This window comes from Emiliania huxleyi, assembly GCF_000372725.1.
Source record: "Emiliania huxleyi CCMP1516 unplaced genomic scaffold EMIHUscaffold_99, whole genome shotgun sequence".
Classification (NCBI taxonomy): Eukaryota; Haptophyta; order Isochrysidales; family Noelaerhabdaceae; genus Emiliania; species Emiliania huxleyi.
This window is the reverse complement of record NW_005194698.1, coordinates 54,144-67,816: the sequence shown is the minus strand read 5'-3', so window position 1 is coordinate 67,816 and position 13,673 is coordinate 54,144. Positions and strand designations below refer to the sequence as shown.

The following is a 13,673-nucleotide window of genomic DNA, read 5'->3' as shown; positions in this document are numbered from 1 at the left end:
TGGGTGAGGGAGAGCTGAGGCGGCCGGCGGTGGTGGCGGGAGCAGCGGAGGCGACGGCGTCGGAGGGGGTGGGGGGGAGGGAAACGGCGGCGGCTGTGGCGGAGACAGCGGCAGCGGCGGTGGCGAGGGCCTAGCCTGAGGGGGAGGGGGTGGGGGAGGGGATGAGGACGGTGAGGGCGGCTGGGGCAGCCGGGAAGGCAGCACAGGCGAGGCGCGGCGCACCTCAAACTCGAGCGAGTAGCGGGAATATCACCCGCTGCTCCGGCGGGAGAGTGCTCCCCGCCGCCCCCTGGGTCACCTCGAGTGACCTCGCAGCCCACACCGCGAGGCGCTGCTGTCAGGGGGGTGTATCACCGCCGTATCAACCCCACACTCCGTCGCCCAGCCGCCGACAGCGGGGCGCTTGCTGTCGGGACGCGCAGTCTCGACAGCGGAGCGCGTGCTTCTTGCCGGCGGAGCAGCAAGCTCCTCAGCAGCGAGCGCAGAAGCTTTCTTGCGTACCGCCGCCGCGCAGTCCCTATGGATGCACGTCGACGCCGGAGACGCCGGCCCGAGCGCTTCTCCTCGCTCTAGAGCCACGGCGGGCAGCCCGTTGACCGCCTCACCGCCTCACCGCCCAGTTCGTGGTCCCGCACCACCAACAGCCGTCCATCTGAACGGCGACGGAGGCCAAGCCCGACGTCTGGGCTCTAGCCGATCACCTGGCCGCCCGCGACGAGCCGCCAGTCGGCGTGGCGGCGAGGAAGGGAGCGAGAGCTCTCCAGTGCCGCTGGCACCTGTGGCCTGGCCTGCGAATGCTCATTCACAGCGATGCCCGAGGGGAATTCGCGTGGAAATTCGATCCGCCGACTCAGGGAGGAGTCCTCTATCGGGGAAGGAGGTTGCGGGAAAAATCTGCGAAATCACCCCCAGCCTTCCCCCTCCCGTACCACCGTGGCTGTGTCGAGCGCCGGGGCGGGGCCGTGTTGTGTGAATATGGTATTTTCTTCTCAATAACAAGGCTGTGCTCGAGTCCCTGGGTCCCCGTGTTGCATGTCTGACTGTCACTGAGCGGCCAGGACTCATAGACTCGGTCGAGAGACCCGAGATTGGCATCCATGCCTCTCTGGACAGGGTGGCCCGCCACAAGGACCCCAGGAATTGCGACTCGCCGCTTTCCTCCCGCTGTGATTCTGAGAGAGAGATTTTTAGCAATACCAAACAACTCTAACACTCACACGTAATTTGGGGCCTGGAGCCCTGTTCACGCGCGCGCGAGACGTGCAGACAGGGTTGCCAGGTGAGAGCGAATTGCGCGGTTCACGCCTCGCACAACAGAGAGAGAGATGCGCTCTGCATGGTGGGACATAAAAGAGAGCGAGTACTTGGGCGAGTAGGCCGTGCGGTCAACGCTGCCGCGCGCGACTTTGCGCGCGAGGCGGCGCAGCTTGAGAACGGCGGTGGGCGAGAAGCCGCCGCCGAACGTCTCGTGGAGCAGCAGGTTGAAGTTGTTGCGCTTGACAAAGATCGCGTCGTGGTAGAAACCGCGATGCGCCTTGACGTAGCCGTGGCCGGTCTTGTGGTCGAAGGGTTGGCCGGGCTGCCCGCGCGCCTTGCAGCCCATGTTTAGGCGGCGGGCCTTTTCTTCGGTGTTGCCGAAGGCGTAGGAGTGGCCAACGGAGGCGGGCGTGCCGCCACTCGAGGCGTTGCCAACGCCCGGCGAGGAGGTCTTGAGGAGGGGCGTCCAGAGCTTGATTTCATTCACGTCATCGCATCCTCCCGGTCCCGCATGGGGTTCCGCGAGGTCGACCTTGTACCCCTCGTTGTACTGCCGGGTGAGCTCTGGTTTCTCCTTGTCACCGTGCACGACCGGCGCGTTGGCCGGGGCGCGCATCGCGTCCGCCCAGGCGGCGAGGACGCCGTCGTGGGGCCGCCGGTGGTGGGCCTTGTTGTAAAGGTAGTCGCCGAAGAAATCGACTGGCATGCCCCGCTCGAGCGCGACCCGAAGGGTGGGATTCTGTGGTGAGCTCTGTGTCTTGATTTGCCAACAATAAACCTAAAACTGTGCTATTTCGGGGCCCGGGGTTGTGTGTGAGCTTCGAGGGACCTCTCGGCCCAGAGCGGTGGTTGAGGCCGATTGCCTCAACTGTCAACCACGTGGTTGACAGAGGCCTCAACCCTCAACCAAGTGGTTGACAGACCCCTGTTCAACCCCTCAACCACGCGGAATGGCTGTCCACACACACACCCGCGCAAAGGTCGATCTGAACACATTCTCTGTGAACCATTCATGTCGTCTTCTTTAGACGCCTGGATGCTGCATTTGACGCACCGTGAATGGGAGGTGTGATGCAAAGCCCGGAGGAGCGCTGACAGCCATCGAAGGCCCCCGCGCGGGGGGGGGACCCCCGGCCGACGTCATGGTCGTCCGCGGACGCGGCCCTCCGTCTCCGGAGACATTACCGAACTCAAAACTGCTTACCAAAGGCAGATACGAGCTCAGCTCAGTGAGATCTAGCAGCACATACCCTCAGTATCCAGAATAGTAAAGTCTGAAAAAGTCGGTCCGACCGCACACTAATGTGCGCGCAGGGCGGTCTGGCTGTCTGCAGAGCTTCCGTCCGGGCCCTGAGAAATGTCGGAGGCATGTGAGTCGGCCCATGTTCGCGCGATTTTGATGGCGTTGCCCTTATTGCACGTGAAACAGACCGCGCCGGCCACGCACCCTTGTTCCCGGAGGCCAACTCGAACAGGTTTGAGCAATGTCCGCCTTCCATGCTCTCGATCCATGCTCGACACGTCCGCCCGCCATCAAGTTGTACGTTGAGTGGCAAAATGCAGCAGGAACTTAGTTGCCTCGAAGGCCGCCTGCTCGAAGGCCGCCCTGCTCTCGGCATTGTGTTGTTGACTGAGAGCACTGTCTGATCCAACCAGAAAGAGCCGTCGAAGAGCTGTCGAGCTACATGAGACCCAAGTCGTCGTGATGTACCAGGAAACGAAACTAGCGCCAAAATTGAGATCTCAGGATTGACATTATTCCTCCTCGCGCCTGCTTTCGCTGCTTGAGGCTCGCCAAACAGATCCTGCGTCTATGGCCGTGTGCAACGTCAAGTCGTTAAACCGCAACAAGACCATCGCGCCAACCGCGACTCTGTTGCTTTTATGCGGCAGCATTCACCGTGACTCTTGCCGTGGATGGTTAGTGACCGCAATACTACGCCGTGAGCTGAGCTTCACCAGCCGTTTCTCTTCCTTCCCTTGCCTTCTCTTGCCGTCCGTTCTCTGTGCGCATTCCACTGCATGCGGCATCACACGCGTCTTCTGCCGGGCGCGCATCTGAACTCGTACCTGGTAGGCCATCGCTTTGCTGAAAGATCAGGCGCCTGAATGGCGACAGTGAGCGTCTCCTACTTCTGGATTGCGCTCGAGGTACGAGGAGCGCAAGAGCGCGCCGCAGGCGAAGCGATTTTTTGGCGGCAGGCTGTTCCAGTTTATCTTGTGATCACGCGCGAGCCTGTGAATTCTTGTTTTCTTATCACCCTATCTGTGAATAGGCCCCGGAGGCCTCAACCCTCAACTAAAGGGTTGACGGGGGGTCTCAACCGTCACCAGATGGTTGAGGGGGGGCCTCAACCCTCAACCCCTCAACCACCCCTCTGGGCCCTCTTATGGCGCTGTGCGCCATGTGAACCTCGAGTCCCTGCACTGAGCGGCCAGGACTCATAGACTCGGTCGAGAGACCCCAGATTGGCATCCATGCCTCTCTGGACAGGGTGGCCCGCCACAAGGACCCCAGGAATTGCGACTCGCCGCTTTCCTCCCGCTGTGATTCTGTGGTGAGCTCTGTGTCTCCCGGGGTTGTGGATCAATCTGTGAGAAACGAAACCTCGGTGTTGCCAGGAACGCCCAGAGGCTCACCGCCTCGCTTGGCAACCTTCACACATCCCACTTTCAGGTACAACACGGACGCTCGTTCAGTGAGCTTCGCGTTCACTCTGTGCGAAATGGCGTTCCGGATTCCGACGCAGAACGACGTCCCATCCACCGGCTTCTGGGGCGCCGCGACTGCCGTGCACCAATTCTGCGAACCAAAGTACAAGACCTCTCACTACGTCGCCGAGTTCTACAACTCGCTCTCATCCTTTGTCTACGTCTTTGCCGCCGTGTACGTGCTCTCGCGGCGTGAAGCGCGCGCAGACCCGATGATTGTCATAAATGCACTGGCCGTGACGATTATCGGCCTCGGCTCGGTCGCCTTCCACGGCACGATGCTCTTCGAGTTTGAGCTGTGCGACGAGGTTCCGATGCTCGTCTACATCTCGCTCGCGATGCTCAACAAGTTGGGCTGCCACCCGATGCTCCTCACGCGAGCGCGCTGCGTCGTGTTTGCGAGCCTCGTCGTCAGCGCGTGCGCGCTGACCATCGCCGTCTACGCCAAGTACGCCGTGTACGAGTTCTTTGTCGCCTCGTTCACCGCGCTCGTGCTGCTCGACACGGCGCTCGCGCTGACGTGGCGCAGCAAGCAGCGCGTGACGACCTGGGCAGTCTACATGTCGATGGCATGCATCCTGCTCGGCAAGATCCTGTGGGAGTGCGAGGTCCGCCTCTGCTCGACCGACGGGCGCGTCTGGCCGCTGCACGTGGTCTGGCACGCGCTCTCGTGCGCGGCGGCCTACTACGGCCTGCTCGCCGACATGGCGGCGCGCATCGACTGCGGCCTCTCGCCGGCGGTCGCGGGCGGGGAGACCAAGGTGGCGCTCCGGTGGGCGGCCGTGCCATTCTCCGAGGTGCACGTCGTGTGCGCGGCCGAGGAGGAGGGCAGCAAGGCGCGGTGAGCTTGCGATGTCTGCTCTCTACGTGTACATTTACTCTCGTCTCTCATTCGTCCACATCTCTCTAATAGTAACTCTAACTCTCTCTCACTCTCTCTCTCTCGGTGTTGTAGTAGCCCCTGGTCTTGCTGCCGCCATGTTTGTGGCCCCCTACTACTGAGCAACCCATTTCCTGGCTCGCAACACACATGGACATGCCAAAGATCTACACACACACACCCCACACACACACACACACACACACACACACACACACACACACACACACACAAAACAAAACACACACACACACACACACAATAATACATAGAAGGGGACCACGTCCTCGCCCCGGAGCCACAGCGCACAGGGCCAGCGTCTATGTCTATACCGCCGCGACGTCGGAGCTCGCCATTGGTCGCGCCGACGGCGCCGGTCGCAGCGCAAGCCTTCGGCGCGTCGTAGCGCGTGCCTCAGGGCTGTGCTCGTCGTTCACCGCGAGGTGGCACGAGTAAGAAAAGACGGCGAAACCGCTCAGAGCGAGGAATGCGTTCAGCTCGGGTGGGCCGACGCGGGCGGTGGGCAGCATCAGCCCGACACCGCCCACGAAGAGCAGTGCGGTGCCTACACATAGGGAACGGGCGACGAGTGAGAAGGGACGGAGGGCGGGGGCGGCAAGGGAGAGGTGCGCCGCAGGCCGATCAGAACGTTGGTCATGCCACAGAGGTGTAGGAACTTTCGGCGGTACCGAACTGGCCTCGCCTCTGGCTCCTCGGGCTCAGCGACACACGCCTCTTGCATGCAAATCTCCTGGCGGCACACGCCGCACGTTGGCGGCCCCGCTGACCGGCACGCAAGCTCCTCGAGGCAGCTCCGGTGCGCACGCATCGAGCGGCAGGCGCACACATTGACGAGCATCGGGCCGTCGGAGGAGAGGCAGATGTAGCAGCAGTCGTCCTCCGCGTCCACGTCGTGCTGGTCGGAGCCCTCGTCGGGCCTCTGCACCGAGTGCGGTTCCTTCTCTCGGAGCAGGCTGTGTTGCGCCTGATTCTCTTTGTCGCCGAGCAGCGCCGCTGCCTCTGTGGTCGGCGCAAATCCGCTCGGGTAGAACTCGTCGGGCAGCTTGTTGTGCGTGGCAAGCATAGCGCAGCTAGCGAGCAGGGCAGCAGGCGCGGAGGGGGGGTCGGCCTGCCTCCGCTTCTATCAAACCCGGCGCCCTCCACCCCCCCCCCCCAGTGTGTGTGAGTGTGTGTGTGTAGAGATGCCTTTCGGGGCCCAGAGATAAAACTTCTGATGCCATGCGTGACCTAGTAGTGTCCCCAGCTATGGGCGTGTCCACGCGTTGGAGCCAGGTGTGGTGTGGACGCGAGAATATAGCTCCGCCGTTCAGGGAGGCAACCGATGTGTTTTTCGCGCAGCTGGGCCCCAAGACGACAGCGCCCCCCTTCCCGGGTGCGCGGTGAGCTGCCGTGGGCGTGCTGCGCGTCGGGGAACGCCGGGAGTTGGCAGAGGTGTTGCTCGTAGCTTCAGCTAGCCCCAGAAGAAGCCAGGTTTCCCACAGCGGCGCCGCGCGTGTGCCGCTGCGGGCGTGCGAGCGGGTTGTGCCAGCGCGTCGCTCGCACGGACCGCGGCTGATAACCCTGCATTGTGAAACGCCGAGGGCGGCACACAAGGCACACAGTAGCACAACCGAGCCACGTGGCCGCTCTCATCCCTCCTTCACGGGCTGGAAGGTGCTCACTACCCGTGGCCCGACGCGAGTCGCAAGCGGCGACGGTCGTCGGCGGCGGCGTCTCCAGTGTCGCGTCGCGGCGAGCGGAGACCCAGGCGCGCCGGCGCCGTAGCCCCACGCTGCGAGGGGGCGGTCGATTTACGCTCAAGACACATGTATAGGTCTCTACTCGTCGCGGCGCGACAACTCCTCTACGCACGCCGCCCGCACCTCTGCCGACACCACCACCGCACCCTTAGCCACCGCCTCGGCCTTGGCCTCAGGGAGCCCCCAGGCCTTCTTCTTCTTCCTCCCGTTAGCCGGCCGCGCAGGTGCGACAGCTAGCGGCATGGCGAACCCGGCGTGAAGGATGAGGTGCGACGGGATGCGCACCCGCCCTCCCGCCGCGCCCTCCTCAAAAGGAGTCATCCAGTTGCTCACGCCAGGGACCTTGTTGTAGTACCAGGCGTCGATGACGAGGCTCCCCTTCTCTAGCTGAATCGCCTTGCCGTCTCCGCCCTCAAGCTCCTCGAGCTCCACGTCCGCGTCGAGCCGGTACGCCGGCCCTAGCGCCCGCGCGTAGTAGACCTCGTCCGCCGTCGCAAAGGCGATGTTATCGCCCGCCACCAACCCGCTCACCACCCCGTCGGTCCGCGCCTCGAGCTGCAGCTGCGCGTCCTCCTCGATGAGCTCCTCCGACGCCCCGTCCTTGCTCACTAGCTCACACAGCTTCCAGTCGTTGTCGCGCCCAAAGGCTGCGGCGTGCACGCAGTCGTCGTGCGGCTGATAGCGCGTCGCGATCGGCCGCGCCAGGGCCCGGCGGCAGCCGTCGCAAAGGCACCCGAGCCGCCGCGCGGCAATGACGTACTTCCCGTCCTTCTGCAGGTCGGGGTCCGCCCGGAAGTTGTTGTGGCCGAGCGTGGCTTTGATCCTCGAGTCCTCGCCCTCCTCCGCGTCGGCAGCCAGCGCGGCGGTCATCTCCTTGATGGCGGGCGCGTCACGAATGTCGTGCTCCTCGTAGGTGCGCACGTGCCGCTTGGCGGTGTTCGACTTCTCGCGCCGCTTGGAGTTCATCCCGGCCGGCTTGAGGTCGCCAAAACCCTCACGCGCGCGCTTCGCGCACGCATCTGCGAAGCTGACAGCCTCTCCCTCCCTTGCGTCAGACGAGGCGACGACCGACTCGTCCCCCTCCATGAAGTCCGACCGCATCATCTCGCCGGTGAGCCAGTTCTTAAACACACCCCCGTGCCCGTCCGCCTCGTCCTTGCCGTGCCCCGTGACCTCCAGCATCTGGTCGATGGTCACACGCTTCCCTTTCGCCCGCAGGTCAGCGACTAGCACGCAGAGCAGGTACATGGCTTTGCTGCACTTGTACTGTTTAGCGCACCCGTCCGTCTTGAGCCACACAGTGCCCCCGTCTAGTAGCACATTCGCTTGCAGCAGCTCATCCAGCATGACACGCATGTTGTGCGTCGTCACTTTGGCCTCTTGCGCCTTGTAGTCAGAGCAGTGGTAGTAGATCTGCTTCTCTAGCACACCGAGCGAGTCGAGCTCCTTGCCCCGCTCCTCAGGCGACATGGAGGCGAGCCCGGCCAGCACCGGGTCGTCCGCCGGGATCGTCGCCTTGAACCCCTCAGCCACAGCCACCTCGATAGTGATAGCGGTATTGACCCAATGCTCAGTCTGAATCTGCGTCCTGCGCAGGCGGTTGAGTTTCTCCGAGTAGTCCATGATCAGCGAGAGGTCACCTTTCCGAATGGCCGCCCTGTCTTTGCGCACCATCCAGGTCCACTTTGCCATCTGGTTGTGAAAGCAGAAGTATTGCAGTTTCTCTCGGTACTGCTGCATGAATTCGCCGATAGGCACGGTCTTCTCGACCAGCATCAGCTTCGACGTCTTCTTGCGGTCGCCGGTGGTCTCGTCGACGTACGACGTCTCCACCTCACGTGTCTCATACACCTGGTGTGTGACGCGGTAGGCGGTCGCCGACGTGTCCTCCTCGCGCGGGCTCGTCTTCATCTTGGACACCCCGCAGTGCTTGCAGCGGCCGAGTATGCACCTGAGAGAGAGCGCTTACTGTAATGTGTAGCGGGGTTGGTTTTTTTGCCGGTGGCAGGTGCCCCTCGAGCAAATGTGTCGGAGAGTATCCGCCTAGAGTGTTTCTACTCGTAATAATGTTCGAAGCGATTCGGGTGTGTGGTTTTGGATTTTTAGCGTAAAAACAACAGCTTGGGTCCATCTTCTCTGGCTACAGGCTGTGGGGACAGCGAGAATAGAGTGAGCCACGACCGAAATTGCATCTACGGCGCACGTCAGGCTCGCCGAGCCCGTCGCGTCGCATGGCTGGCACAGCGAGGCAGCGACGGCGTCCTTGGGCGCGGCGTGGTCGTACGCGGCCGTGTAGCCGGCGCCGTGCCGCTTGGCGAGCGACGCGCGCGCCCGGTTCAGGGCCTGGTGCTGGAGCCGGAACTCGATGCAGTACCTAGGAGAAGCACGCAGAAGATTCACGCACGGGCAGGCACGTGGCAGCGCGGCGCGGTGCGCGCGCCGGCAGCCGCACATGTCCAAGTGGCGCTTGGTCATGCGCCGCAGCTCGCGTGGCCTCAGCTTCCGGAAGGCAGCCTCGCCGATGATGACGTTCGGGTTGGCCTTTTTGAAGTCGAGGTACACGTCCGTCAGCGAGACCTCGCTCAACAGCTTGGGCACGAAGATGTCCTCGCCCTGGTCGTCCTTGAATTTCAGCACGTCGGACTTGATGGGCGAGCGCTTGATCGAGGGGTGCGCCACGTAGAACTCGAGCACCATGCGCTTCACCTCGTCACTGTGCCGGTGGCCGAGCAGCGTCCGCGTTGCAAGCCAATACGCCCGCAGCTCGGGGTCATCCAGCTTGCGCCGCCGCTCGAGGGCCGCAACGAGGCGGCGGTGCGTGGTGGACGGCGACATGCCGAGCAGCTCAGCGATCTCGCGCACGCGCGACACCTTGGCGACCGGCACCTCGCCGCCGTCCGCCTTCGCCTTCTTCGCGTGTCGGCCGCGCTGCAGCGCCTCGCCCTCCTCCTCCTGCGCCAGAAAGACGAGCAGGGTGTCGACCGCCTGATGCTCGTCGTTCGTCAGCGACCCGCGCGACCGCTTCCCGTCCGTCGCGAAGATGCCCGCGAGTGACTTGCGCACGCGCCCGAGCAGCTCCTCAGCCAAAGAGACGTCGGACTGCGTTCGCAGGCCGACGGAGGCCGCCGCCTCCGGGTACCTCTTCACGACGGCGTCGAGCACGACGCCCGCCTGGTACGGATCGGCCGGCAAAGAATCGGCGGTCTTGGATACCGCTCGCTGCGAAGCCCGCACGGTCGCCGCGTCGCCTCGCGCCTGGCCGTCGGAGCGCACGCGAAAGGCTTCGTTGCGTTGCTCGATGCTGACCGGTTCGAGCGGCCCAGACTTCGGCAACAGCGCCTCCCGCGCTCGCGCCAGCTCCGCCGCCTTGGCCGCGTGCGCCAGCGACGCCGCCGCCGCCGCCTCAGTCTTCGCCGCCAGTTGCGCCTTCAGCGCGATCACTTCCGCCTGCAGCGCCGCGTTGAGCCGCGACCCGTCGCTGTCGCACGCGCCGCCGCCGCTCCGCCCGCCGCCGCCGCCGCCCGCTGCCGGCCCGCGCTTCGCCCGGCCGCCGGCCGGATCCTTGTCCGGTGCCGTCTCGGCCGGCCGCTTGCTTCCCGCCGCCGCGACCGCCTCCGCCGCCGCCGCGGCCATCTTGGCGGACTGCTTCTCGATCTTGGCTCGCTCTCGCCTCTCGCGCGCCGCCGCCGCCTTCTTCTGCTTCTGATACCTGTCCGGGTCGTTCCCGGACAACGTCTTCCCGGACAACGTCGACATCGCGACCATGGTCGCTAAACTGCACCTGCCGAGGCTCTCTCTTGGACGGCGAAAATTGTGTTTCTTTTTCGGTCCTTCGTAACCGGAAAAGGGGACGTAGCTGCCTCTGCCGGCCCCAGGGCAACCGGCCCTCAAGAGTGGCGGGCGCCGGGCTTCCTTCACCACCGAGGGCAAGCTCTCCAGCGCCGCGCCGGTGCCATGAGCCGCGATGTGGACCGTTCGTGGGCAGCCGTACAGGTACGCGGGCCCTCGCGCGTACCATCTGAAGTAGTGAGGGGGCACACCAGCCGCTGCTCGGCGTCCCCCCGACGCGCCCAGGCCCCTCGCCTGGGTGGTGAAGGAAGGCCAGGCTTGCACTCGTGCCGAGCCTGAGACCCACGCGCGCCTCTTCACGCTTTTTAGTGTTTTGGTGGCTTTTCACACCTACCACTCATTACGTTCACAGCACTCGGGGGGACCGACCCTGCATGGTCGGGCCGGCTCGCTGTGTCCCAGGGGACCCACTCAAAGGGCTGGGGGCGCAGGGAGCCAGGAGGAGGGCCCTGGGGGCGCTACTCGCTCGTTTGTCGCCTCCCTCACTATGGTGGCCCCAGGTGGACGTAAAACACGTCAACCCGATGCGAGTCGACTGCGTGTGTGTCGTCGTGGTTTCGTATCAAGAATACTCACTCACTCACCCCCCCCCCCCACCCCCCCCCGCGCGCGCCATAAGATTTCACGCCTGCGATGACAAATCGCTTGCAGTGCACGTCTCTCAGCGGTGCGGATCTCGCCGCACTCGTTACACGTACAGGGCTGAGGAACCCGATGGTCATGACTTCGCGCGCCCCAAAGAACCGCGGTCTAATCGCTCTGTGTGTGTGGCGTGCTCCATGCACCCCACGAATGGCAAGTGCGGCGGCAGTCTAATCGCGGCTGCTCTCGCGACAACTATGCGCCTCTTAGTCGCGCTCGAAAGCGGCGAGCTCGTCTGGCGTCGGCATGGCGATGCCGTCGAGCCCGAGGTTACCCAGGCAATACCGCGCCTTGATTTGCCCGCAGCAGATGCCAGCCTGCATGCACTCGACGTCCCAGCAGCGCTGCCAGGCGACGCCGCTCTGCAGGTCGACCGTGATCATCGTCTTGTTGGACATGTGCGCCGCGCCCTTGTGGAAGCAGAAACGGGTGCCCCGCGCGGTCAGGTGCAGCAGCCGCTCCGACGGGTTCCCGGCGCGCACGTACGTCCACATCTCGACGCTGCAGCCGGGCGCAGCTCCGGGCCAGCTTGCGAACTTGGCCGCGGCCCAGGCAGCCACCTTGTCCAGCGGCGACGGCGGCGCGCCTTTGCCCTTTCGCGTGGACTCGAGGAAGGGGTGCGGCACCTTTGGCCAGTCGCGCAGTGGGGCGTCCGTCACCTGATCGTACTTGGCGCACCACTCTTTCAAACTAGCGCCATCGGCGTTCCTGCCACCGCCACCGCCGTCACGGCTGCCGCCGCCACCGCCGCCGCCGCCGCCGTCACGGCTGCCGCCGCCACCGCCGCCGCCGTCACGGCTGCCGGCGCCTCCACCGGCGGGCAAGCTTGCGGGGGGGCGACGGGGCGCTGCGGGGGCGTCGCGCGGCAGCTCGAGCGTCGCCCAAGCGCGCGGGCCGTCGGCGAGCGCGCCGCCCGCCGCGGCGCACGGCGCGAGCTCCGGGTTGACGAGGGAGAGGCGCAACTGCGCGGAGAGAGGTAGGGACGAGGGCCGGCTGCCGAGCAGTCCGGGCAGGCTGGTCGCGCCGTCGGACAGCGTGAGCACGGCAGTCGACCCGAGCTTGGACGAGCCCACCAGCCGGAAGGCGCGGTTGCACGAGTAGACCGACTTGTCGACGAAGCATGCCACGCCGCCGCCGCCGCGCCTGTCGACGTCCAGCTGCTGGCCGAGCCGAGCGATCACCGCCTTGGCGACGCGCCCCGCCTGCTCCTGGCTGGCGAGCAGCAGCGGCACGCGCGCCCCGGACGGCAGGAGCAGGTGCGGGCGGAGGATGGCGTGGCGCGACCACTTGTCGACGCGGTGCGAGTCGAGGGCAACCACCTCGACCTCGAGCCTGCCCTCGGCGACGGCGCGCCGGGCCAGCGCGGCGTCGGCGCCGTGCAGCTCGACTGCCTGCTCGGCTTCGGAGAGCGCCTCCTCGAGGATGGCGATGGCCGTATCGACCACGAGGGTGCTCAGCCGCTCGCCGTCGACCGCCAGGTTGAGAGTCGCGCTGCGCACGAACTCGAGGTCAAAGTAGACCCAGCACGGCAGCGCGGCGTCGATCACCTCGTACGCGTTGCGGCTCGCGGGGGGCAAGCCCTCGTACAACGCAGCAAAGACGGGGGCGCTCGCAGCGACGTACGCCTTTGGCGCGCCGCCGCCTCTGCTCGGCAAGTCGAACGCCCACGCACGCGACGCGCCGCTGCGGTCCTCCTTGATCTCGCTGCGGCACGCGTCGAGCCTCTTGTGGATGCTCGCCGACGATCCGCGCGCCGCCTCGGCCCACATGTCTGCGGGGTCGGAGGAGGCCGGCGGCGGCGCCTGCCGCTGTGGCGACGGCTGCGCCCGCTGCTTGCGGCGAGCCGCGAGCTGCTGCCGCGGCTGCACCTCCGCCGCCGCCGCCGCGATGCTCTCGAGCTGGGGCCTGGCTCCAGAGCCGGGGCCGATCTGCGGGTACGGGTGCCCGAGGCCGCACGCAGGACACAGGTCGCAAAACGAGAGCCGGTCCTCGCCGCCGCTCGCTCCTCGTGAGAGCTGGTCGGCGCCGCCGCACGGGCAGTACCAGTCGTTGTGCAACGAGACCTGACAGAAAGGCAGCCCGCCGTCCGCAAAGGCAGCGGCTGCATCCTGGAGCACCCGGGGGCCCTCAATGAAGGCCTCGAAGCAGCGGTTCAAACCCTTGGGCGCGACCGCCACGATCGTTGCCATTGGCAGCAGGTAGCGCAGCTCGCGCTCGAGGGCGGGCGGGTCACAGAGAGGGTGAAGAAACTGGCCGCCGCCAAGCCAGAGCTGCAGCCGCTCCACCGACTGCGGCTGCGGCGGGCGGAAGACGGGGCGCGGCTGCGGCGGCGGCGGCGGGCCGCCGTGCACGCCGCCGCCACCGAACGCGCCGCCGGCGCCGCCGTAGCCGCCTCCGTAGCCGCCGCCGTGCACGCCGCCGCCGCCGAACACGCCGCCCCCGCCGCCGTAGCCGCCTCCGTAGCCGCCGCCGTGCATGCCGCCGCCGCCGAACGCGCCGCCCCCGCCGCCGTAGCCGCCTCCGTAGCCGCCGCCGTGCATGCCGCCGCCGCCGAACGCGCCGCCCCCGCCGCC

The 13,673-nt window shown here is 65.8% G+C and overlaps 3 protein-coding genes across 3 annotated transcripts in view; 1 reads left to right on the top strand and 2 right to left on the bottom strand.

Annotated features, from left to right (window-relative positions):
- Window positions 1-3,897: 3,897 nt before the first annotated feature.
- On the top strand, window positions 3,898-4,926 carry EMIHUDRAFT_454032 (hypothetical protein). Its single transcript, XM_005756069.1, has one exon. It carries the CDS (start codon window positions 3,984-3,986, stop codon window positions 4,812-4,814), a length of 831 nt encoding a protein of 276 aa, XP_005756126.1. The 5' UTR covers window positions 3,898-3,983; the 3' UTR covers window positions 4,815-4,926.
- Window positions 4,927-6,687: 1,761 nt separating this feature from the next.
- On the bottom strand, window positions 6,688-10,365 carry EMIHUDRAFT_221814 (hypothetical protein; the record flags this gene model as incomplete). The annotated part of the gene is made up of 5 exons (XM_005756068.1): window positions 6,688-8,460; window positions 8,579-8,663; window positions 8,813-8,983; window positions 9,062-9,910; window positions 10,253-10,365. The coding sequence occupies 5 exons, from the start codon at window positions 10,363-10,365 to the stop codon at window positions 6,688-6,690; spliced, it is 2,991 nt and encodes a 996-aa protein (XP_005756125.1).
- A 941-nt stretch (window positions 10,366-11,306) lies between these two features.
- EMIHUDRAFT_108087 (hypothetical protein) overlaps window positions 11,307-13,673 on the bottom strand; it is a gene marked incomplete at both ends in the record, with an annotated part of 3,371 nt that continues 1,004 nt past the window's right edge. Inside the window, one exon of the mRNA XM_005756067.1 lies at window positions 11,307-13,394. Within this exon, the coding sequence (XP_005756124.1) occupies window positions 11,307-13,394 (2,088 nt within the window). The remainder of the gene's footprint in view (window positions 13,395-13,673) is intronic.

Excerpts from the sequence above, each read along its gene's own strand:
- EMIHUDRAFT_454032 (XM_005756069.1), top strand. The coding sequence starts at position 3,984 with ATGGCGTTCCGGATTCCGACGCAGAACGACGTCCCATCCACCGGCTTC.